At 32.8% G+C, this 27,881-nt stretch overlaps 2 protein-coding genes across 4 annotated transcripts in view; one reads left to right on the forward strand and one right to left on the reverse strand.

Moving 5' to 3' along the window:
- Window positions 1-3,883, reverse strand: part of Ku80 — a 48,421-nt gene extending 44,538 nt beyond the window's left edge. Inside the window, exon 1 of the mRNA XM_067268842.1 lies at window positions 3,643-3,883. Within this exon, the coding sequence (XP_067124943.1) occupies window positions 3,643-3,657 (15 nt within the window). The 5' untranslated portion in view covers window positions 3,658-3,883. The remainder of the gene's footprint in view (window positions 1-3,642) is intronic.
- A 10,677-nt stretch (window positions 3,884-14,560) lies between these two features.
- LOC136974076 (elongation factor 1-delta-like) overlaps window positions 14,561-27,881 on the forward strand; it is a 47,031-nt gene continuing 33,710 nt past the window's right edge. For 2 of the 3 annotated variants that reach the window (XM_067268853.1, XM_067268855.1), the window contains exons 1-2: window positions 14,561-14,675; window positions 22,939-23,070. In XM_067268853.1, coding sequence (XP_067124954.1) covers window positions 22,957-23,070 — 114 coding nt within the window. In that variant the 5' untranslated portion in view covers window positions 14,561-14,675; window positions 22,939-22,956. The remainder of the gene's footprint in view (window positions 14,676-22,938; window positions 23,071-27,881) is intronic. The other variant, XM_067268854.1, reaches the window with a different exon arrangement.

Genomic DNA, 27,881 nt, shown 5'->3' on the forward strand with positions numbered 1-27,881 from the left:
TTAAAATTCTAACTGAAATAATCATTTCAAGATAAAAATATAAACAAAAAACAACTTTTACAATGCCTATAAATTGAATATTACAAAAATTTAAAAAGTTAATTAAAAAATGAATAACTCAAATTATATTAAATTAAACATTAAATTATAATTCAGCTTTTTCATATGTGGATACATTTGTTCATAAAAATGTGCACTGAAAAATGCTTTATGCATCACTCTACAGTAGGGGTTTGTAACTGTTTTTGTTCCATAAACCCCTTTTCCAGTGGGTACAATTCACAATGGGTGATAGCCATGGGTACAACAGTTAATTGGACGACCAAACTTAAAAATATTTGCAAACTTAGCAAGCAGATTTCGCAGATTTTTTTTGTAAAAAACAGTAAATATATATATATATATATATATAAATATGGTTAAGATTTTTGAGGTACAAGTTATAACTTAAAACTGAATTACAAGTTATTTCCAACTTAGGAAAAGGATACGTTTTGGAACATACTGTAGCATCATTAATTATAGTGTCAGAAGCAATTAACAAAACAAAAAAAGGGGGCAGTTCTTCAAAAACAAATTCTTTCAAAGAATGTTTATACTTTTTTGTTTTAACGTATATTGTATTTAGTGTATTTTTAATTTAAGTAATTGCCGTCTTTGTTTTTATGTATATTTGTTAATTTTGGGGTAGATATGGGTGTACTATAGATCAGGGGTGGCCAACTTTTGTGTACATAAGATCTACTTTTTATCTTTAAAATGTGTCGCGATCGACTTGTTGTCGTAAGCATAGTCTAAGTGGCGAGGGGGTGTGAAATACATACTATGTTTATACACTGTGCTTCAGTACGAGGTGCATTCCCGCGAGCTATGGGTAGATAAGGAAAATATATGTTCAAAACTATTTTTTATTTTTTAAATCACTTATTAAGTTTTCAAGATATAGGCTCATAAAGAAAATAAATTTCCAGACCCAACTTTTGATATTTGCAGTTACGAGTTCATTCCATACAGGCGGCACCTAAAAAAAATCGATTTTTCGACACTTTCAAGATAGATTTTTATTAACTTAAAATATAATTTAATTTTTTTTATCAATTATGATGTATAAATTGTGGTACTATTTGTTCGTAAACTTGAAAAAGTTGTTATAAAACTGTACAGTACGGCTGATAATTTGATTATAAGATTTTACTTTCGCAATTTTTTTTTTTTTTGGGCGAGGAAAATTTATCATGGAAGAATGATATAAGATTTTTAGACTCATTTTTTGATAATCTATCAATAGCTCGCGGGAGTGCTCTTTGTACTGAAACACCCCGTATATCTACCTACGTAAAAAGCAACGTAATTATTTAACAGGCCAAAAAACTCACTTCCAGGAGAATTAAAACAACATGAGTAATTATTAACAATATTTATTAATTCAAATTAGCTACTGATGAAGACAGATTTAGAATTTATTTTATTACGTTACATTAATGGGAGGACTGAGTTTGCACGTCTCTTACCAAGGAAACATAATTAGGTGTATATCCTAACAAAGATGATGATAATGATTCTTCAGTATGGGAATCAGTCAGGACAGAATGTTTAGTCTTCGTTAACTTTAAGTATGAAAATGCCAATTCACACAGGTATGTAGTTCCGAAACAGGAATAAATACATTTGCTACATTTGGTGATACTGGGATATTTTTCTCAATTGACGTATTTCCAAAAATCCAAAAATATAGAGGTCTGTTGCCGAAAACGCTCACTTATCAAGTAAATAGATAGGTGAGAAAAGTCATAATTTAATTTAAAACATAAAGAACAGGTACTTACATTTTAAACAAATGAAAAATTGAAACTCAACATTGTCACAGTGGATAAATAATATTGATTAATAATAATAATATTGTTAATACTAAAGAAAAGAAGCTACCGCATGACAGCATCAAATATTCAAGCTAAATGGCTGTGTTTTCTATGAGTCCAGTCATAACTGCATGCATATTGTTGCTTTTGCACGTTACATTCACACGTTGCGTTCAGTTACAAGTGTAACACGTTAAGTCAAAAACATTGCGATTGCGATGTCGATCGACTTGTTGGCCATCCCTGCTATAGATTACCACCTATGGAATTTTAGGACTATGATTATATATTTGAACTCAAGGGACTGAGACGAGTTCAACGGTACCCTATTTTTGGACCGGAGACGAAAAATAAAAAAGTTATCATACTTTTTAAGTTACCATACTTTTTTAATGCTCTCATGAAGACGGCACCATAGTTGCTAGTACTGCCATTTTGCGGTAAAGTCTGCAAACCATGACGTCGGACTACGGTCATCTCCAGTAGAGTTAACACGCGATACGAGAGCGGAGAGAGCAACACGACTTCCGATCATCATGCAATCGCCATTTCGGTTAATGTTACTTATGGCAGCGAACATGGCGGCCGTTCTCACTGTTTGTGCTCCCAACTGACCTCCCGGAGGGGAGCCGCCGGCAGGCTGCCATATGCTAAACGTCACTAGTTATTGTAGTTCACAGTAGTTCTTGAACAAAGTAAAAAAAAAAGGGGGAAACGTCTACCGAAGGCAATTTTAACGGCAAGTGACGCGACTCCCAATCGCGATAGTGAGGCCGACTTAGCAAAGAGAGTGACGCGACTGCCTATCATCGCGCAATTGCTGGAAAAAAGTATAACTTTATTATTTTTCGTCTCCGGTCCAAAAGTAGGGTATCGTTGAACTTGTCTCGGTCTCCTCAGTTCAGATATATACTCAAAGACCCGAAATTCCATAGGTGGTAATCTATAGTATCCCCGTAGATATTAATTGTCCTTCAGAACTTTTCTACTTGTAAAAATAAATAATGTACGTAGCATAAATAAATATGTTTGTTAATTAGAAAATCGTTCTTTTAACTCGTTTCTTAAAAAATATGATTTAAATTTACCAGATAGTATATCATTAGAAAAGTATGGTGATTTTAATAAAGAAGACAATAAAAAAATTTATATTTTGTCTATTATTGATTTATTTTGTTGCCCAGTTCACCAATGCCCAGTCGACAGTGTCTCTTTTCCAGTCAGGAGACAGACAGACCCCTTCTCGGAATAATTTAAATTCATAAAATAAAATTACAAAAGAAACCAGTTATATAAAATAAAAATACGATATAGTAATATATGTACTTCTCTCTTAATACAACAATTAACAATTTCATGCAACAACACAAAATTAAGGTAAGTTGATTTTTACGCTTTCAAGCCTGGAAAAATTTTTACAGATCCTTTCGGGAGTCTGTAAATCCCTGGTAAGCACTACTGTACAGTACAACAGGATAAGCACGTTGGTTTTGACAGAAAGAAGACGTCAAATTGACGTCATTTGACACGTTTTCAGTTATGAAAACGTTAAAACGTGCATCATTCAAACGAAAACGCACCTTGCAACGCATGCATTTTTATATGTCCACACATCTGCAAGCAAGTCAGAAGTCAACAACAATCATGCTTTATAGAAACAATATATACAAATCCCAATTACCGGCATCTGCCAATTATTTCTCACATAAAATTCTTACAAGCTAATCAAACTCGTTTCCATTATATTATTATAAATAATCCTATGTTTTCGTAAGAGACAAACCTTATTTGCCGCCATGACGATAGGAATGCCCTCTTTTGACCAGAATTTCAAAAGACGTAGTTAAAACTTCAAATAATGTATAATAGAAATAAGCACGATATTTAAGTGCAAAAGTATGATTTTACTTAGAAATGTGAGTTTAAAAACCGATTACAATGCGTTTATTATCAGTTTTAGAGGACGACGCGTAACATATAGCCTCACTGACATAGAACCGTATCCATTTCTGACGAATGTAATATTCCCCATAATAGATGGCGCTATTTAAACTTGTCTTGACTTGTTCTGTCACGTTAGAGATTATGGAGTATTGGTTTCCTCCTCCGATGTAAAATTTTAATTTTATTTATTCGGTTTTTAAACACATTAATCTATAGATAATTAATTATTTCAAAAATGACAGTTTAGACTTTCTCCTAGGTGAAATTTAAGTAATCTATATGTGATATAACGATTTTAATAATAATATATATTAAGAAACTTTATCTTTGTATCGTTTATATCTTCGGAAGAGTTTGGCGCTTCACCGTTGACGTAAGTGTTTAATGAAATAAATCCTTAAATCGTCACTATCGCCTGAAAAAAGATGGCCGGATGGCCGAGTGGTTAATTACGCACAATTAACAGAGATCAAAATTAAAACAGTTTACTTTATTTCGCCTATTTAACAATGCATTTCGGATTGGTAATTTTCCAATCCCTATTCGGGGATCACGGCTTTAGTGTCTGAAGTTGTCTACAACACAACGAACAAAACGTTGGTTCGTCTTAATACACTTGTTATCCAGAATGATGGATATAGTGCACAATTTGTATACATCCTAATGGCGTAGTTTCTACATATCAGTCTCTTTCACTTACATGTTTTCTTTGTCTATTACTTGGAGGACCGGGGACTCGACCGTGTTTCTTGCCAATCGATTAGTTCAGTGTAGGAAGAGACCGTCGAACGAGAGGCAACGGGTGAAGACCTTCTCCAAGTGCGTGTGGCGTGGCAGTCTCTCGGAATCGGGATACTGCAACGCTACACTTTGGATCCATTGTACTTGGCCAAGGTGTTCGGGGATCGGCCTGCCACAGACGTTGTTGTGGAGGATATAGGAAGTGACAACTCGCACAAGGTGTCACTTCGTGTTTTATCGGTTTCTGCCTCTTCGTCCGCGACGGGGACGCCGCTACCTTGCGGAAGTCGTGGAGGAATCGGAAGAGAGAACCGCCAAAGTCTCAGGACCGTGGTGTCTGTGACTTTGTTGCTGCGGACGGCTGCGGTTCCCTTGGCCTAAGCGATGATCCTCTTCGATTTTCCCAACTCGTCCTTCTGCACCCGGATGCGATATTCTTACTGGATTGTCTCCCGAACGTGATACTCGATCGATGACAACGGATTTGACTCCCGATTGTGACCATCCGACGTGACACGTTTACTCACCAGACGCGACATTCGGCCAAACTTTCTTCCCAAACAACTGTTATGAGGATTGAGCTTCCGGTTAGGTTAGGCTAGGTCAGGTCCTTGGTTCTTGTCATAACATTGTTCGTGAAGAAAGATGGCTCATTCTTCTGTCTCATAAAGTTAATAATGTTTACCTTAGATAATAAATGGACATCTCGCTTTCTCACTGTCTGTGTTTTGTAGGAACATTTGGGAGACTGAAGAATCTCCCTCCCCAATGTAAGGAACCAAGTCCGAGCGTTATTTTTATTTACTTTTATTTGCTTATTATTCTATTTTTTGGGGACTTATGTTTTGTTAGGACGAAGGTTTCCTCACCATTCACCTTAGGAACTTAAAAATAGAAGAAAAAAAACCCAACTCACCCACGAAAGAAAAGCGCCGTAGAACTCGCGCACACTTGTGCTTCCCGAGCGGAAAAAAGTAAGTCCGCACCGAGAAAGAGGGGGGGAAGACCCCACAAACACGAAGTAGAGACTCGCTAGACCTTAAAGAATAAAAACGTCCCGAAAAATTGTGGAAACGAAAAGTGTAAAAGGTTAGCGAGTATTGTCGGAAAATAGGCTGCCAGACAAACGAAAAAAGTTTATTGTTAGCATTAAGTATGTAAATAAGGGGAGTGATCTCATTCAGAATTGTGACGTCACCTCACACTATAAATCCCGAGTCTCAAGTGAAGACGGAGAGGTGAATTCCGGATAGCAACGAGTTTTGGTGAGCTTCGTATCAGTGAACCAGAAAGGTGTCCGATAGGATCAAATAGTTCCAAGGCGATTTTGGAGTTATTCGAATTGTGGCTCGACGATCATAGGAAGTCTTGAGAGTTTGAGGAAATAGGTTCCTAGTATATTGAGGTAACGGTTAGGATCCGTAATTTATAAGCATTATTGTTTATAAGTTAAGTCTTTGATTTTATCGGATTCCAAAGGGGAATAGAATTAAGTTAGAAATAGATTGAATTGAGTATTGTCGGGGTGATTCTTACTGAATTTCATTGAATAAATTGTTTGGTTTTTTTTTTTTCTAAATACTGTATATAGTTTATTGCTAGAAGATTAATTAAATATTTGATTTTGTTATTGACACACCTTGTGTGGTGATTTCCTATAGCCTAACCGTGAACGAGTCAAAAACAGGGCTAGGCAAAGGCAACAAGAACATTTATTAACTCGCATACATCCGACTTGGATCTTACACAAAAAAGGACGCCTCCTATCGTGAACAATTGATAAACGGAAGTGTACATTGACCAGACAATAAACAAAGACTTAGGTTGTATATATGTAACTCGATCCGGAGCGGTTCTTTGACGGTCGGACACACAAAATAAGCGGATAGCGACTGACTAAGGCACGGTTTACAATGACTAATATGATTAACCTTAACACCTTGTCATTATTTAATTCGGTGCACGCTTAAAGTCCAGGCCTGGCACGCTAACGCGAATCCGTGTAAAGTGCCCGTTAGGGAACGGTTATTTCCGGCACACAGTAGTATCGATAATCGTTGGAAGAGTCGGAAACTAAAACAGTACTTTACACCAACTTTACCACGAAGAGGACAAAGTGGCCATTTATCATACAGTTGAGGATTTCCCGAAATCTCCGATGGTAAGAACTCTTCCGTTTTTTTACACATCTTATTCTCGTATCGTAATTTACTGTTTTTTAGACATGCCGAAATATGTTCTTGGGATACACACACGAACACACACGGAGACGACATCAATGTACACGAAGATATACACCGTTTAATTACTTTACTCGAACGTCAAGCGCCACTCGCACGTCAAGCGCCTCGTTCTCTGTAATTCGACACAATGTAACAACCCGAACACTCGCTTCCCACAAATCCGACCCCTGAAGAAAGTGGAAACGCCAATTTTAAAAATTAAAACACTTTACCAGAGCCCCGTCGGCCACCAATTTAATCACAACTTGCATGGATTAAATGGAATTTTAGACATTTGCATTAATAATTGTATTGTGATGAATTTTTCAGTTTATTAATCTCTGGAAATTTAGTATGATGAAATATACGATGAACACGAAAATCTTTAATCATATTTGCAGTATGGCAGCTCGCGATTGTTTTGTTTATTGAGGGCACTAAGAGACGGCTTTTTTAATCTTACCCGTCCTTGGTGTCTGAAGATCCACAATGTGGACTCCCAGTTTATATGAGACGGGACTTGACACATTAGATACAGATTGGCCCTGGGTTGTTTAACAGCCCGAATTCGATCTCAGAGCGGTAGACTGAAGTCTTACTGCTCAAACATCCGGCCGTCATCTTGTTATACTTTCAAGAACTAGTATAACAAGTAGCGATACTTCCATATAACAGTTTGTTATTATGTTTGTACACTAGACACTTCCACATAGTGTTTAGTCTGGAATGTACGATATTTTTCACATAATTATCAATTTCTCACCGAAATAATATTTCGATGTTCACTATTTTGTTCACGACGCGTTTTAGGAACTTAAGTATGACATATATTGAATATTATTATTGAAGGCGTTCTGTATTTAATAACAGATGGAATTTGATCCAATAATCTAGTGTCTTATATTAGAAGTCACGGTAGTGATTGCCCGACAAGTAAAAAAGTCTGATTCCTGTATATGTAGTCAGACTTGCCAATTTTCGGGAGTCGATTTCTTCGCCCCCAAACACCTATAGCAGGGGCGTGCCGTCATTGGAAGCGATGGAAGCGCCGATTCCACCTTCCAATGACCTTCCCTTGAATTTTATAAAATATAAATTTTCATATTTTAACGTACTTTGAATTAATTAAAATTAATATTTTATTATAACTGCATTATGTATCTTTTACAAATTTCTATACTACATGTGAAAAAAAACGATAAGATTGCTATTGTATATTCGAATAATTCGGTGGCGGAAGGAATGTCGAAACCGGGTCAGTCTCCAATCAGCCAGATTATATAGGCATTAGCACATGTGGTTTACAGTGCACCAACCTCACCCGGTTTAGCTGGTAGAAGCGACACACTCGTAAAGAGGCTTTATATCCCGGAGCGGTTGTGGGCTGTTAGCCGCCTGCTAGATATTCGGCCACCCTCGCCCGATTATGTGAATCACGAGCAGACTAGATTAACGGCGGGCAACCCGCGGGTCAGCTACGGCTGGCGAAAAGTTTCTATCCGGCCCGCGAGATCTTTAATGGATAATTAGTTATTTTTCCAATTTAATAATAGTTATTTTTCCAATTCTTTGTAATTTTCGAAAACGATAGAGAAATAAATGTAGTAATTAACTTTTTATTTATTTCATATTTGCAGACTAAAAAAATTACGAGTCACAAGAAGGCGTCAATTAACTACTACGGCGCGGAAAAAAACGTAAAATTTATTCTGGCCCATGTTATAAAAAGGGTTGCCCACCCTAGACTAGATTTATAACTTAACCCAACCGATAGGAATTTACTGGCATGTTTTTATGATAGTTCTGTATAGTTGACAGGAGTTTAAAAAAAATCCATTAAAATATTTGATATATTTATTCTGCGTTTATTCCGCTCTCCCATCTTATATTACTTACGGATTTCAATGTTAAACCGGTGATATTACGATTTAGTATGTCCCATCTGTAAGGGGATGCAGAAAAAACGTGTACAATTCTAGTACAGTGTTAAAAATTAACTGTTGCTTTGGCAGCATCATTTACAACCAAATTTAATGAATGAGACGTACAATGGTACAAAAAAAGCTCTAGAATTTATTTTCCTTAAATTTACGATTTATATATCCGTTGTCATAAAAATTTGTCTTTCCACTGTTTTCCCAAGACTACAGATATTCAGGTACAAAGTAACTGGTTTCGACTTATTTCTACTTAAGAAGTGACTAAATAATTAAGAGATTAGGGAATGGGGACATAAATAAAACCCTGTTGAAAGAGCCAGAATTTTACTTCAACAAAAGCTTAACAGAACCAATCACTCGCTCAGTACAGTGGGAAACTGATTTCCGTGTACACCTGGTATTAAAACGAATTAGTTAGAAAACGAATGACTATTAAGTTTAACATAGTTAGATTTTTACAGCTACGGTAGAAACGTTTAAAATTTACAACAGCCCTGTGGCGTCCTTTGAGATATACTAGTGATGCGACAAAAGAGGCATTTGACATTGACCGGTATCGGCACCCTCGGGATTTGGCACGCACACACTCACTACACACCTACCTGGACCGTCACTAGTTCCATCCATTAGCTACTCGTATCAAGATATTTGACTAAGTGGATTGTTTTAAGATTTAAAAAGTAAAGAATATTTTATGTTATTTTTATGTACGTTTCTTTACAAAGCTATATTTTAATTATAATTTTCTTTAAAAGTATATTAATACAATCGAACAATACATTGTACCAGGTATGTATATCCACCGCACATTTTATTTCACCGAGTAAGTTTTTATAATTTATTTTTAATTTTAGCCCTTATATCGTGGCTAGCGATTCAGAATGTAATTGTGATATTAAAAATACATTTAGAGAAGTCTACAGTTTTTACTGGGTTATCGAACAAATGAATACGAATGGACCCTAGACCGGTGATTCTTAACAGGGGGGCCGCGGCCCCTGGGGGTCCATAAGAAGTTTGCCGGGGGCCGCCAAATTATGCAAAATTTCCTTCAGAATATAATAAAAAGAAAATTGATGTATAATCCGAATATCGTATTGAAAAGTGAAATAAGAAAGATAAAGTTTTCCTATTTAGTTTTTATTTATTTATTTTGTATTTCTTCCTACATACAACTTTGTTAGTACAGAAGAAATAAATGTAAATATGCTACTTACACCGCAGTATTTACTTCTTTTATTCCAAAGCAATTTTAAGAAACTATTAATGCTTGGAATTTTAAAAATAATTAGGAAAAATAGTAGGCTTTGAAAATTTAAATATTTTTGCAAAAGATATGCAAAATCCTTACGACAAGTGGGCGTTTTAGTTTTAGTTTAGTTTTAGCATCGACATTGGATCGATTTATCGACATGTTTCTTATTTTATTTTCTGTTAAAAATTAATGAGTTTTCATGTTTAATTTAAAATGTTTAATAAAATGTTTAATGTAGTAGCGGAAGTTTGAATGTTATTTAAATAGATAATGAAATAATAAAGTTATGATTTACATTTATTATATAAAAAATAAAGCAATAATAAAAAAATCAATTTATTATAGATAAATTATCAAATTATCAAATATAAATTATTATTAAAAAATGGGGGTCACAAAAAAATTATGAAATATTTTGTGGGCCGCGAGTATAGAAAGGTTAAGAACCACTGCCCTAGACCATCACTGACGCGCAATTAACTGATTGCCCCTGGAAGTCGGCTTCTTACAGAAACACAGCTTCCCTGTCATCAAATGTCACGGCACGCCACTGACCTATAGTAATTTCGAATATCTCGTCTCGTTCGAAGGAAAATTTTCTTAGAGTGTATGCAAAATTTCAAGATTTTGTATAAAGCGTTTGCTGAAATATAATCAATCGAAAAGTGTAAAAATCTCTAAAACAACTGTATTTTCTTCTAATTTGTCTTCATCCGACACTGGAGACGCTCGTAGAGAAAAAATTGCTGTATCTAGAAAGCTCAAATTCTAAACTTACGCCTTTCTCGTTATCAGTAAGGCACTGGCGAAACTTCGAGTCGATAAGTAAAGTTTACGGGTGTTTCCCATAGAGCTAATTCAGTTTTACGGCTTAATTAATTTTATGCTTATAAGAAGAAAATTGCATGGAAACAAATTTTATTCAAAATGTTACTCAAATTACAAAGCTCAAATTTATACCAATAAAACTTTTTATAACGATTTTACTAAACGGCGTTCAGTAAATGATGATAATTGAAAATATATTTGATATAAACATAGATGACGTCATCGTTTCGTTACATTATTTTTTCTAACATCAAAGTTCACGGCAATTTCTTCTATAGCGATTTTGCTAAATTGTATGATTACGGTAACATATGCCTACGGTAACATATAGATGGACTATGTAAATTCATGTCGACCTTATTCCGAACAGTTTGTAGATAAGACCCCGATTAACGCAGGAGATGCGTCCCTAGATGACAAGGCGCTAAACGGAACAGCATTAAACGAGGTCATTTTAACAGAGTAAATAGGGAAAGGGAAACACGCGATCAAAAATAAATAGATTTTACCATAATTTTAAATTATTTTTATATAAATTTGCATAATAATATATGTTAAATAACACATAAACTTTAGATTTTTCTGTGCATATGTTTATTTTTTGTGATAAAGTAGTCGTTTCAATTCGTCCTTTTTTTTTTCTATCTTTAAACAAATGTGAGTAGCGGAAGATTGCATCCAAAATGCCTCGTCTTACTTTTGCACTCCTCTCAAAATCTGGATCATTCGCTACAATTTGATTAACGATTTCGGTTGTCGTTATCAAACTTTTACTAAGGAAATCTGTAGAGAAATTCTTTGGGTTCTTCGTTTCCAGTTCTACACGAATTCCTTGTTCTGCCAGTTCTTGAAGGTCGTCGTTGGTAAGGATCTCATTAGAAACCTGCAATAACCTCTCAATATCCTGCTCGTCTACATCTCCTAGTCCTGCTGTATCGATTATGTTGACAATTTGGTCAACCTAACGATACAGCGATAGGCTCTTGTCGTTGAGAATTCTTGGATACCTTCAGCCATAACTTCTTCCACACTTCGTTCGTGTATTTATCAGTTAATTCTTGTCAGGCGAAGTCTATATTTCCTATGGCATCCATGATGTTATGCTTTTTCCAAAATTACACAAAACAAACATAGATTTAAGGGAAGTACAGCGCTGTGACGAATTGCCACCTTTTGCTGATTGGTTCGTGTTTGAGAATAATCGCATTATATACGAATCAATAAAATGCCGCGATAATTTGAATCGGCGTAAATTTAATCGTTTTTTTTTTTAGGCTTCCAGATGACCACGTTATATCGAATCAGCGTTAAGTGGAGTCTTACTGTATCTATCCTTTCCGAATGTTTAATACGAGATATTCGAATCCGAACCACCTTCTGAAAATAGAGTATGTGATTACAGCATCGTGTGAAGTTAGGCGATTTGGGTGAGAAAATTTTGTCACGACAGTCGGGTGGCCGTAGTCAGACTCGCCGAGACAGGTTTACCATTTAAAAACCGTTTAATAAAAACATAAAGATCCTTACAAATTTTTCTTGTGTGAGGAGATTCACAATCCGAATCGCGGGGAATCAAGTTCTTTATTGAACTTGATTCCCCGAAAGTTCGAGAATTCCGTGTCTTCGTCGCTAGCAGTTCGATGTGTCGGTGAACAATCTGTAGGCCCCGGGGCGTAGAACAAGGCTCGATGGCGTTTCCTGGATGAACCGACGATTCTGGAGATTGCTAGGAGACACCGCAGTTGACGATGCTTCCACAAGGTCCGAATCACAAATATTTCGGGAGCACACACGGCCAAGAGGGGGAAACTACGCTCCAAGAACCAAAAACGTTCTTGAAACAACGGTTTTATACCGTTTTTACCAAAGTCACCTTTCCATTGGTCTCTCATTGTCACCTGGTAACAATTCGAAACTATATGGAGGGCGCGGGAGAGGTCAACGTCGCGACTGAATATGATTCCTCTTCAGTCGCGTTTTCCTCGACTTTATTTCTTCCCATTGTTTAGATTAATTTATACAAAAAATCTATTGTTCGATCGAGACATCTAATCTCTCCCGTCCTCGGGAAAGAGAGCTCTTTAAATTCTAGATTGATATACCCCATTCGGACCTCCCAGTCGACCTCGTTCGGGTCCTCACAACCGACGTGATTGTTGTGTTGTAATCACATATGACAAGGCCCTCTGTTCCATTTATACGCAGATAGAATTCTGTGCTTACTACAATGAACTAAGGAGTGAAAAAGACGCCATCGAGAAAAAATATTTTCTCTGCCTAAAAAACTTGAAAGGTTAGAAAGAAATCTACAAAGCCTTCGGGAGAAGCACGGTAATTAACTTCAAGAAGCCAGACTATTTCGTCATGCTAGAGAACGTATAAAAAGTTATAAGTAAAGGTTTCTTTTTCCAATAGTGAGACTAGTAATATTTATCACGTCTTTCTTAAATATCCGGGATTGAACCGGACAGGCCAAAAAACGAGGAATTTTTTGGGGATGGTCTGGCCCCCTCTCTAACCACTTGACCTTCCCATTGCAGGTCTGGCCAAACCCATAATAGATTTGTTTTTTTAAAAAAGAGGAAATGAGACGAAAAGAGTTAAAAGAGAGGTAAGCTATTTCCGTTTTAAGTTAGCCGATGTAGCGCCGGTGCAGCGAGGTTCGGCTGTCATAAATTATACACGTTACATGCTGTACCTTAAATAAAAATTGTGATGTACAAAAATATATTTTAAACTGGTTATTGGAAAAATTAGAAACGCAATTTTCCACACAATTTTCTATTCCGACATAACATTTTCAGATTTATTAGTAATGGTAAATACATATGTTCTATTGTTGTTGTTTACGATATAGATGACTGCATTTTCACACAATATAGAATTTTCTTGGTCGCTTTCCTCCGATATTTTATAATCTCATAGACAGTTTTGCGTCGCTTTTAAACTTTTTATTTGTTTAGAACAACATATACAAAGACCCAAACAACAATACTGAATACAACACTGAGTAGCTGAGGTGCAGAAGTATTTCCTACGAAAGCGGAAATTGCTTTACCAGGAATGCGCCGGTCTACCAGTGGCCAAGCGGTTCCGTTATTTGAACACTGGGAGTTCGGTCATGGATTCTCGCTACGTGAGGACGGGCTGACCACATTGAGTTTTCCGGGTTTTCTGTAACGCCTGAATAGAAGTCAGTTACCCTTAAAAGGCGGGGAATAATGCCCTCCCGGAAGGCATTATTCCCCGCCTGTGGTCAAGCAGTAAGCTTCAGCCGGCAAAAACGGATCGTACGGAGGTAACAATACTTAAAGCTAAAAGCCTCTATATTAACCCACACAACGAATAGGAATAAAATAGAATAGGAAACGTGCCCAGTGTGTAGACTGCAGAGAGTCGACCAATTCTACCGATACCTATGGATATTTTCCGACTTTCCTATGGCTCCATTTGTCGGGATCAGTTCATACACATAAAAGAAAGATAACATTTGAAATCAAATAAAACATTTAAAAATTAGTACCTAAACATTCTTTATTTAAAATATCGTCAGATTTTTATTTTTAAAAAATTTTAAAGTTTTTATATGAAAATAATTTATCTCAAGAAACGTCTCTCTCTCTCTCTATTTTAAATTTTCTAAAACTGTTACTAAAAATAAATGTTTATTTATTAACATTAAAATTAGCGAGTAAAAGATATTAATTTTTTAAAATATTAATTAATGAATAATTTGAAAAAATATTAAATTTCATATATAATTTATAAAATATTATTAATTTTTTGACAATATTAAAGAGGGCGCTTTCTTCTTCCTTCTGTGAAAGCAGCGTGGACCTGCAAAGATCGGAATTCCTTTTCTTCTGTGTTTGAATATTTAATTTAGGTAATGACAATGCATTTAATATACTTCTGATACATTTAATATATTTTATAAGCGTTAAAATAGTAATATAGATTTTAAACAATTGGCTGCCGGTTGAGCATATCGAATTAAAGTGAGAATATTTTATGATGATTGCTTATTTAGAGAATCTTTACTTACATGTTTACCAAAATATGCTCCGCTTTATAAAAAAATTTGCAAAAACTATTTAAATCCGTATAAATCTTAGTTGAAAAACATTAACGTATGTTTATTAATAGAATGGTTTAGTCTAAGTTACGGTTTAATCTCTTGACCGCAATATGTAAATTTTATCCGATTTACGTGCGAGTTTATCTTGGACAGTTTACTTGGCGAGTCTATCATTGTTTCAAATTGTTATATGAGGATAAATCAGGCGGAGCTCAGTCTAGGAATGGTAAAATTGCAGCTTTGAATCAGTTGATTGGGACCTTATCAGAGCTGTAGGAGTAAAAATGTCAAAAGAAGCTAATGGTCTGTATGTGATCCTTTGCCATTCTTTGCAAGATATAGCCCCCCCAGAAATCAGTCTATCTGGAATTTTGAAAACCCTCAAAATCTGGGTAAAATTTAACAGTGAAAAACTGAAACCATTTCTCAAAATGATACTAAATATCAACTGGTTTCCACTTTAATAGAGACATCTCTTATTAACAGCTAAAAGCTTTTAAGACATGAGAAATGCCATTGTACCAACTACTTACAGCACAATTTGAATTGCACCTTGAATGTTCAGTTAAACCTGTTAAACCTATTGCACATTCCATAATTGGTTTCTTTGACTTTTATACTCCTATGGACTTGTCAAGATTGGAGGCAAAAATTGCACATGAACATTTGAGTGGACATGGCTGGTTGTATTGTTGACATAAGAGAGAATCTTCCATTTTGCATGTTTCATTTGCTTGTTAACATCCTTAATTCATTCCATGAGAAGCTTGGATGTCATCCAAGTCACTGGAAGAGGTTCAGGCTTGACTTTATTCTGATTAAATGCACTTTAGCAGTTTGCATTGCCAATGGTTAATGGCTTCAGTTTTTCACTCATTGAACTACAACAAAAAGCATACTAACTTATAAGACATTCCTTTATGTTTTGCTTACTTTGCATGACTCCTTTTTGTGTAAGTGACTGTGTCAATAGCTGTTGGTATAAGAATCCAGTTTCATTGGTGTTGAATATGTACTTTGCATTGTAATCTTTCGTCAAAGTCAGTAGCATAGAAATATAGAAGCTTAATTTGTTGCTGAGAAGAATATATAATTGAAAACAAACTTTTTCAGCTCGATTAACAGGCCATCGTCAGGTCAAAAACAAAATGGAACAGATATGTTCCATGTATAGAATACAAATATTTAAATCAAAATTTAGAACAAAAAAATTTTGAAAAATATCCAAGAGAATCGAAATAATATATATTTGTGTTTTCAATTATATATTCTTCTCAGCAACAAATTAAGGTGCTATATTTCTATGTGTTTATTTGCTGAGCACTTTAACCTTAAAAGTCAGTAGCTTTGATTCCCAGTCATTGGAAATTGAAATACTTGCATTTGCTGCTGAACAACAGAGAAAACTGAAGAATATGTTGTGTCTCCTGTGGAATCATTGTAGCCATCTATTACTTGGTTTAAAGTCAATCTCAAGTTTTTCAGCAATCTTGTAACGTATTACGTGATGGAAAAGGCAAGGTAACAGAAGTTAAGGTTCAATTTAAGTACCAGGCCTGGACTTTATGGAACAAAATATAATAATTCGAAACAATAACATTTATAAGTATAAATCCACAAATATTTAAATTGAGCAGTAATGAAATAAATAATAACAACGATTAATTATATAAAGAGTTAGTATATACTGTATTTCAAATATTCAAAAAGTCAAATAACAAAAATAAACAATTAAAGGAACTCTTTGATTATATATATTAAATCAGATATAAAAACATGGCACACATAAACTGGAATATTTTTTATGTATATTAAATTAAATCTGATCAAATCAATTCAAATCTCTATCAAAAAAAAATACACAAAGTATACATTTCCATATGCTGATCTCTTATTAATAATGCCAGACAAGTCGCTTCTATGACAGTTGCTGTTGGGAACTACACCACACTGCTGGATGGATGTATCATCTTTTATCTGGTTCTCCATGTAGATCCACACTGCCCTATTTACATTAGTTTGCATCACAGGATCACCAATGCAAATTAGTATCTTTTGTCTTTTTCTTTTTGAATTTCAGCACATTGAGGGTTTAGGAAATTGTCCTGTCCCAGCACATTGTCCTTAAAAAAAAAGATCCCGAAAAGAAAATAACTATAACTAAAAATAATGCCCAAAACATAAAATAACGATCAGATTTCGACTCCTTACAATCTTCTTGGCACTTGAAGCATGGAGTCCGTAATGGAAATATTCTTTGCCATCAAGTTCTAGAAAAACTCCATGTCTTTATTATTGATGTCATCACACTGTATGTGTCTAACTTGTTATTTTGTTCCCAAGTGGCAAAGATGGGGAGTTAGGAGTTAAAATTGACTCTGACTTCCATAAAAAGATTTGACTCCACTTTTCCATCCTGCCAACTGGCAGTGATGACTGCCTTGTTATTGCTGATGTTGGAAATGGTAGATTTTACAGCCCTGTATTGAAGTGCAAGTTGCTGACAGCTTTCTCCCTTTGTGAGACAGTCCAGAATTTCCTTCTCTTTCTTGAGACTCACCTCAACTAGCTTTCTTTTACATATTTTGTTGTCTGGCCTGGATGAAAATAATTCTATGATAATGAGCCCAATTGACATAGGGAACTGTACACAACCAAAATAAGCCTATACATATGTACTGTCCTACTCCTGTGATTTGTCAATTACATGATGGATACTCTTTTTGAAGTAAACAATGTGAAACGAATTTGAGGAATTGGTAAACCTGTTGAGACCTGGAGCTTGTGTGTGATAAAATTGACACACTTTTTAAACATTCATAATTAACAATAACAAAACAAATTTTGTTAATTAATTATTAATTATACAATACTGAGTACTGTAATAAGATATTCCACAGGATGTGAGGCCATATTCTGGTCACCGTCTCTGGTCTCTCATCTCTCACAAGCCATCGCTGATTGGCTAATTATTTGGATTAGCCAATCAGTGACCGGCTTGTGAGAGACGAGAGATGGTAACCAGAATATGGCCTGTGGTCACGTGACACTGAATATTAACACAGTATCATATTATGACTTCATTTACATATTGTCTTGGATGTTCAAACTTGGTTTATTTATCTTGTAAAGGTAACATATATAAAAAACCATGCCATAAATAAATAAATAAATAAATAAATAAATATATATTTTTTTTAAATTAAAAAACTTCAAGGGTTAATACAGAAGACAACCATCATCTTTTTTAGTTATAACCACATTTTATCAGAGACAAAACTAAGGATTACAACTGTTAGCCTTTATTACATTACAATGGATTTCAGGTGCAAAATTTGTTTCACTTGCACCCCTCATCAGGTAATACATATCTACAATAGAGAAACATACGATGTTAAAAATTATTACAAATTACAGAGCATTTGAATGCTTTATATTATAACAAACTAACCTCTTTTGCTAAAACATACAACACTTTGATATATTGATGTCTTACCCTTGAGGCATTGTTCTAACAGCCTTTTGTCTGTTTATGTCCCATTTTGCCCTTACCACTTCTGCCCACACGTCATCTATCTCCATCCCATTATTCAAATTCATGGTGTTGTGTGCACTTAAAATCACGAAATGTTCTTTCAACTTTCGTAAAAACTTATATTTTTCTTTGTGGATTATTTTTATATTATTATTATTGATCACACATCCATATTTACTAAAATGATCTGTCCATGGTGATTGGTTATTTTTTAGCCGGATTGCTGTTTCATACTCTCTTACTCTAGTCTTGAGTTGTCTTCCTGTTTCAACTATGTAAATTGCTGGTTTATTGCAAGTATATTTTAGCTCACTACTTCATGTAGTTTTTCTTTATTTCTAATTTTAATATTATTGATATTAATATTATTTTTGATTTTATTTTTTAGTTCGGCTGCTAGTATAACTTCATATTTTTTTTAAAACATTTTTATATTTTTTGTATGTACCTTTAATATAAGGAATGACGTATATATATTATCATCATTTTTACTTTTAACTTAATATATTTAAATCTGTTTTTTATAAATTCTGTTATCCATTTTTTAACAATCTACTGGGGTAATTGTTTAATATAAATGTATTTATTAATTCATTTTGTTGTTTTTCTCTATCTTCTGCTTTAGATGTTCTGTTCCATATCTTTGATAGTGGTATCACAAAACTACAACTTCAAAACGAACCTGTTACCGGTGTTCCTTGCGAAAATCGTCTCAGGAGCGTCTCACTAACGTTTTCGAACTTATAACAGTTCTTCTTCAGGTGAAGATGGAAGATTTGAAAAAATAGAATAGAATGTTTCAAACCGAACCGCTTCGTCTAATTCCGTCATGGCTGACATGCGCTGTAGTGTCCGGGTGTTGGTTATCGTCTATGCGCGTCTAAAAGGACTTGCCAGGCCGATGAAATGTTGATCTCTTCTTTTTGGTTGATGCAGATATTATTAAAGCTCATTTTATATATAGCGATAGCTTCTAACCACTTTATATGTTCCGGATGGGGCGTCGTTACGATGATTTTTGCCTTATCTAGTTCTGCCTTGATATCTTGATCGGATGCGTATATACTTAGCGCCGTGTTGAGTTTCCGGTGCTGTAGGTCAGCTTGGTGTTCTTTTAATCTGGTCTTTAACGAGCGCTTAGTGGAACCGATGTAAACGAGTTCTCTTTGCCATCTGTTGTCCATTAGAGGGATAGAGTACACTCCGTACATTCTGTTGGGATCCGGAGGGTCTTTGCAATTTTTTAGGATTTCGGCTATTGTGGGGCCTCTTCGATACGCTATCTGCATCTGCTGTTTTTTGGCTATTTCTCCATATACTCCTCTAACGTATGGGTTGTATGTGATAGGAAGCCTTGTTAAATCTTTTTTGTTAGCGCTACCTTTTGCTTGTCCAGCGGATGCGTTTCCTTGGTGATGTTGCCTGGTTATACGCTGTATTAGGGAAGGGTATCCGTGGTCTGTTGCGACCTTTTTAAGATAAGCCAGTTCTTTGTCCAGAGCTTTCTTAGTGGAGATAGTATCGAGAGGCCCCACAATAGCCGAAATCCTAAAAAATTGCAAAGACCCTCCGGATCCCAACAGAATGTACGGAGTGTACTCTATCCCTCTAATGGACAACAGATGGCAAAGAGAGCTCGTTTACATCGGTTTCACTAAGCGCTCGTTAAAAACCAGGTTAAAAGAACACCAAGCTGACCTACAGCACCGGAAACTCAACACGGCGCTAAGTATATACGCATCCGATCAAGATATCAAGGCAGAACTAGATAAGGCTAAAATCATCGTAACGACGCCCTACCCGGAACATATAAAATGGTTAGAAGCGGTCGCTATATATAAAATGAGCTTTAATAATATCTGCATCAACCAAAAAGAAGAGATCAACATTTCATCGGCCTTGCAAGTCCTTTTAGACACGCATAGACGATAACCAACACCCGAACACTACAGCGCATGTCAGCCATGACGGAATTAGACAAAGCGGTTCGGTTTGAAACATTCTATTCTATTTTTTCAAATCTTCCATCTTCACCTGAAGAAGAACTGTTATAAGTTCGAAAACGTTAGTGAGATGCTCTGAGACGATTTTCGCAAGGAACACCGGTAACAGGTTCGTTTTGAAGGTGTAGTTATAGTACCTCGGTGTCAGTAGTGAGTAGAGCGGTATCACAAAATTATTCTTTTTAATTGTTACAGGACAATACAGTTTATAGTTTAGAGTTTTATCCACGTTGCAGCTTTTTTTATATGGTTTTATATTAAGAATATTTTTCCCACTGTTTATAGTTATGTTTAGATAATTAATTTCATTTTTAGTATGTTTCACTTTCAAGTTTTGAAGTATTGCTTAATGTATTTGCATAGGTGTTTATTATATTTTCATTAGTTATTAACGTATCATATACTATTATAATGTCATCCACATATCTAGCTATTATATTACTATTCCATTTAAATTTGCTAATTTTTTATCTATTTCTATCATGCATATTTCAGCAAGTTTTGAGCCAATTACTGTACCCATGCTAATACCATTTTTTTCGCTATATATTTTTTCATCAATATGAAAGTAATTATTCACAAAACTATATTTTACTAACTCTAGTTACCAGTTATGTATGTTTAGATTAAGTAGACTTTTTTCAATAAGTTCCCACTTTACTGATGAGTACATATGTCCAAATTTAATAACCTATATGTTGACTTCATCTTTACTTGCATCAATTTTCTTAATAACTTGTCAATGTTTTTTATGGAATAATTTGAATAGGGTACTATTTTTAGTTTTTCTTAATAAAGAATTCTAAATTAGATAATAATGTATGTTTAAAATCTACTGCATATATCACCTGCTTTATGTGTTTTTAGTTGAATTTTAAGTTGTGGTTTTCTAATTTCATTATAATTGAGCATTTGTTTCTTCTCACTTGATGTAACTTTTTTCTTTTCATATAATTTTGTGATTTCTTTTTTCATCCATTTTTGTATTTCTTTTGGATCTTTGGATAGTTCTATAAAATCATCTGTTAACACAATTTCAGATTTTTTCTTTTTTTCCCATTCCTCATTAACAATGATGATTTGGTTTGTCTTATCAGCTTTGATTAGATTTAAATTATTTTTCTTTAAATATTTTTTCAGTATTATACACATTTTTGAATAATTTTTTCCCTCCCTTTCTGTTAACATTATCTCACCTATTTTAATGCTATTTTCTAATTTTTTTAATGTCGCCTTTTATTTGGTGTTTTAAATTTCTTTTATCCCCTTGTTTTATTTGATTTACTGCTTTATCAATTTCGGAAACTACATTAATTGCTTTATCATTTAGTGGCATATTGTATTCTAGTCCTAGTTTCAGTATATTTGTTATTACTTTCGGTATTTTTTTTAGTTGTCTTATTTACTATTAACTTACTTTCCCATTTTCTTTTTTCACTTGGCATTGGATAGTTTTTGTAGTTTCTGATCTTTTCTTTTCTTATATTGCCAGTTAGTAATTTCTTTAACTGGTTCTGTATTTCCTTGTAATCTTTGTATCTGCTGTTTCAATAGGAAGATTTTTTTAATTTTGAATTTTATTGCAGCTTTTATGATTTGTCTCTTGATTTCCCATATGTCTATACGTTGTATGGTTGCTGAGATGGATTTAGGTAGGCTTAATGATGTCGGTGTGAACTCTTCTCTAAAAAAACATTTGAAATATTGTATATCTATTTTGCATCTCAACTAGTTTCTGAATTTCTTAAATACTAAATAAACTTTTTGAATGCAATTCACTTCTATGCTGCAGTAAGGGCTTCAGAGTCTTTTCTGTTCAGTTTGTTGTTTAAACTTCTCTCAAAGATCAACAGTGCATTTTATATGCAGACATTTCAACTTGATTTTATTCAAACAAAATGTGATTTTAAAAAAAACTTTAAAATAAACTTCAAAACAAAGAATACAATTTCACATCAGGAATAATTTGTTAAATTTCACAACTTGTAATTACATCACATATGTGAAGTAAAAACAGCTGTTAATAAAAATAGGTAAGAAGGTTCTGTTTAAATCTTAATAAAATTACTGTAATATTAATCATATAATTAAAGTATTTTGCTATTCTGTATTGCATATGTGTACTTTTTGACTTTTTTGATGATTTATACATGTTAGGCTTGTAAACTTCTTGCTAAATTTGTGTTGAATCAGATAGATATGTATTTTTCTGTTATATGGTTTGATTTTTCTTTCTGTTTTTGCATTAGATTTTTCATTCTGCTATATACAGGTTAATTTATATTTATTTTTACAAAAAATTCAAGGGACTGAAGAAATTTTTCGTTAATGACAGGTTTTTGCCATATACAGGGTTGACTGTATATGAATTTCTGGTCTAAACTGGAAGTCATGTGATTTTAATCCAAAATTTTCTCGAACAGAGTTAAATAGAGCCCAAATACAGAAAGTTTATTTTAAGTTAAAATATGATTAAAAATTTCAGCCTGGCATTGTGTTGTTGTCACAATAAGTAATTGCTTGTTTTCTGTAGGTTTTAAACTAGAGAAAAATGGCTTCACCCTTGCTGTTAGAGAGTGTTTGGTTTGATAAGTACAAGTATGATGATGCTGAAAGAAATTGGCAAGAACATTTAGCAAAGAATTCAAAAGGTGAAAAAGTGAAAGTAAGTAATTTTGTTATTAATGGAAAAATTTAAACTTAAATTTCAAATGTGTTTTAAAATTATATGAATCTGTAAAAATTAAATTACTAAATATATAACTTTATAACACTTAATGTTAATAAAGTTTAAAAGCTTGGTCTTCAATATTCAATTCACATTTTTTAATAGAATTTGAATTTTTAGATTTTTATAAAATGTAAATATTTTGAAGATGAATCCTAAGGTATATTGAAAATATTTTAGTCACGTCTTAAAAAAAAAAATTGACACCTAAATGTTTAGATGATAGAGGTATCAACTTGCCAATCTGACTGTTGTATTTACTGATTCTCAAAATGAGAGTTTCTTGATTTAGAATTCAACCAATTTGAGCTGTGTTTCCTACTTTCACATTCAACACATTTATTTGATGCAAGCTTAACTGATTCTTGTCTCAACTCAAAGAATTTTGTTGGGATTGACATGGTTGGTCAAAACAGATAATGTGGATTTGCCATGTACAGTACTGGCCAAGCAAAAAGGAATAAGCATGTGTTTTGTTTAGAAATCATAACTATTCTATTGTGGGAAATTGTAGTTTAGAAAATAAAAAAAATTACTAATTAAAATAAAGAATTATTATTAGAACTGATTTAAATGTACAAGAACATCATAGAAAACAAAAAATGAATGATATAACTAACAATAAAAACAATTAATAATTGCTCCTCTGATGAAAAAAGTATTTTTGTTACTTTGAAAAGAAAGTGTATGATAGTTTCTCCCATAAACAATAAATCTAATCTCTGTTTAAGTCCTAATCTATATCTTATTTGAATTTCATCATCTAAATTTTCTTGATTCTAGATGGAATATATTTTTTAAGGTTTTTGTCATTATCATTGCATATACAGATTATCATTACTACTTATTTGTGTGACATTAAAAATTTGTCTCGGATCTGTTTTCCACCTTGTTTACTCCATTAGATTTTATCTACACGTATGTTAAATGACAAGTTGAAAGTGTGCCAAGGTTTAAGTCACCATTACCAGAGACTTAAATCTCTGCTCACTTTTGGTGACTCAAGCCTGGAATTATGTAGTGATGAATATAAAAAGTAACCTCAAGCATTCATGTTTTAAGCCACTATGGCCATGAGCCACATGGTTATCAGAGTGATGTATTGAAGCTGACAGTATAAAAAAAGAAAGCTTTTATATGTAAATATAATAACCATAGATGGCAAAGGTATCCTTACTACATGGCATAAATGTGCTGAAGTTTTAAACTTTGAATAACGATATTCAAAGAAAGGAAATGAATATGCTTTAATTAGAATAAATGTAAAAAGGATGATTGAAAAGAAAGGTAATAATTTGAAATAGTATGATACGTTACAAGTCATATGATTTCTCTGATGTGCTACAGGTTTACTACCCCTGATAAAAAGTATTAAAGCTTGATCATTATTTATAATAGTATTATAAAATTATTGATGTTATACTGAGAGCATTTACAGAATTAGCATTACAAAAATTATATAATGTATTAATGAAAACGATAGCAAATTTAAAGCAAAAAGTACTGACAGGAATTATAAATGTAATAGCAGATATTAGATAAAAATTCAAAATAAGATGTTCAATAAAAATTTACTTTGATTACTATGTAAAGTAGTTTGGTTTTATTATTATAATTTAGAATATAAAATTTGAAGTATTTTTTTTGCAGTGTTATTTATATTGAAAAAAGCTTTACTATAAAATAATTATGTATTTTAATGCTGTAGTATTAATAAGAGTCTATTGGAATTACTATTCAAAATATATTAAGAAAAATGAAAATTAGATATGAAAAATTAAATGGATGAAAACAAAGTAAGAGCTATAAAAATAATTTTTCAATTATCAAAAACAAAGAATTGATATCAACTGGACAAATAATCCAGTATTAGATAATTCTCAATCCAAAATGCATTGTACACTGAGATTTTTTAACTTTTGACTAGAAGCAGGTGATCAAAAATATTTTATTTTATTCAATTCTGTGTTTATCAAGATAAACGAACTTAGTAACTAAATCATAAATGCAGTTTTTAAAATAAATAACTTATTTTTCCTCGTTAAGTAATTTTTCAGTTCTCGAAGCTAAAGACTCCAGGACAAAGTGGAATTATCAGCTAATCAATTTATTTACTCACTACTAGCAATAAAAATATCTGATAAATAAATTTTCTTAATATTTCATCAAAAAACTGTTATTTTAATTTTTGTAGATATTAAAAAAATTCTGTCTATCTGCACTAATCCATGGACTGAGAATTGAGAAAACACTGAAATAGTCAATGATTCATTAGTATCATAAATGTACAAATGATAACTGTCCAGAAATTAAATGTATAAGAAAATAATGGGTTAAATCTAAACTACCTAAAATTTTTAAGGAAGAATGGTTCAAAAAACAAAAAAATATTATAAACAGGGTCAAGGTACTATACAGTACAGTACGTAAGATAATAGTAATCTTTTCAGAGAAGAAATCTAACTACTACATTCTCATTCAGATGTTGATATCAAAGTGAATATTCAACAAGATGAATGCTTCAAGTCATCAATTGAATGATTAGAAAAAAAAAAAAAATTTCAGCTGACCTCAGTCATAATCTTTAATATAGTAGAAAATATAGTTTGCTAACTTATTTTTTTTCATTAAAAAGACACTATCTGAGCATAGAAGAGTTGGAAATTTATTGCTGTTGAAAAATAATTAAAGTTAATACCTTAATTTGATTTGTGCAATAGATGATATGTCAAATATTTGTAATTTTATTATGGTATGAATATTTCATTTATTTTAATTAATGATTTTTGTTTTAAATTCTTATTTTAAATCTTGTTATATCGTGAATAAGATCTGATAATTTAATAATTTATTTCTTCTGATGGTTACTTTGAGACTGTATTTATAATTTTTAATCTTATGTATACATTATTTTAAAAATGACAGTATATATTTATATAAATGCTTATGTTTCATAAAGCCATATAAAATTATTCAAGCCATATTGACAAATTTAATATTGTAACTAAGCTACAGGAATGAATCTGTAATCCTTTGTTTTTTAATTCCTTTCTGGCTAAGATTTCTTTTTACACTATGACATGACATAAATGTACCTTGATGACATACACAATAGTAGTCACAAAGAAATTGGTCAGTTTGTCATTTTAAGTGATGATGATTGTTTTATTATTTAAATGAAATTTTTGATTGCATGTTGAACATAACATTTAATATGTGACAAAGCTGATGTTTTAAAATTAATATTGATAATTATTGACAAAGGATAATTTTTATAAATTTATCTTAGATTTATCTGTAGATATATTGTTTATCTCAAAGTAAAATTGTCCATTACTTGATGATTTTATTAAGAATTAACATGTTTTACGTGAAGGATGTGATTAGCAAATAAAAAAACCCAGCAGCAAGTTGGATTTCCTGGCAAGAGTTAAAAATTGTGTGCAGCATCATCTGTTACGAGATTTTATTTAAAAGGAAAGAGATCATTTCAAAGTTCACAACTGAAAAAATTGTTTTTTTTTCAACATTTTAAGGGAAAAAAAATGCATTTCTGATCTGTTAATTACTCTGCATATTGTAATAACCTTGTTAATTGGCATAATACAATAGATAACTGATTAGTTTGTTTCACCAATAAAGAATTGAAGAGCGACAAGTAAAATATTGTTGTATCAATTGAAAGTTGACAACAAATAGTTGAAAGTCAGGAACTACATACTTGTATCAAATGTGATTCCATAAATGAATTACAATACAAAAACAAACACACTGTGGGAAATTCCATTCTTGGTCCCTTCCCTCGTATCGACATGCTCATTACTTTTATCTGTAGTGGCAGATGCTTTTGCACTGTTGTAAATTTCAAATTGTTATTGCCATTTCATTATTAAGTTTATCTTTATAAGATACAGATTGTCTAAAAATGAAGCATGATATTCAAGCTGACATTGCTGCCATAAATCAACACCCTGATCTTTTGCACAAAGGTTTTGATAATTTTGTAGACAGTTTCAAATAATTCATTTGTAATTGAAGGAAGTTCCCTTACAGACATTTTCTGTCATAAACAATAAAATTGTATTACTTTGCACATAAACCTAACATGCTTTGTTTTATCTCTCTCAATACAGAAAAAACAATTCTCTCTCAAAATATCTGTTGACTCAGTGCCTTCTGATATTTGAACATTCCAGAGTTTGTATTTCACATAAGCCTAAAAAACAAATCGTAAGCAACTACATTTTCCGTTTTTTTTAAATATTTATTGTAATTTTAATAACATTAATAGTACATTATTTTCTACAAATGTAAATATTTATTGAATAAAATAAACCAAACTGAAAAAAGGGAGTCAATTACTACTATACTTGATTTACAGTAGGTAATATTTAAGACAATCAGATTACAAGTTAGAATATAGAATGAATAAAGGTAGAAATATCCATAAACAATATATATTGACTGTCTACTACCATTATTCACCAATATAGTTACAATATTCTTTATAGTTACTGATTCATTTACTGTACTTAAAAATATTATAACATATTTATCAGTATTAACAGTTGTAATATATCAATGGCTAAGAAGTGATACCATGTATCTACAAAATTCATATTGCAGTGAGAACTTGTAACTACTTTATTATTATATTTAAAAAATTGGGCAGTCACCAAAACTTTGTCATCAATAGGAGACCTTGAAGGCAGGAAAATAAAAAAAAATTTTGTCTATTTTGAGAAAAT

This window comes from Centruroides vittatus, unplaced genomic scaffold (assembly GCF_030686945.1).
Source record: "Centruroides vittatus isolate TY-2023 unplaced genomic scaffold, ASM3068694v2 contig_341, whole genome shotgun sequence".
Lineage (NCBI taxonomy): Eukaryota > Metazoa > Arthropoda > Arachnida > Scorpiones > Buthidae > Centruroides > Centruroides vittatus.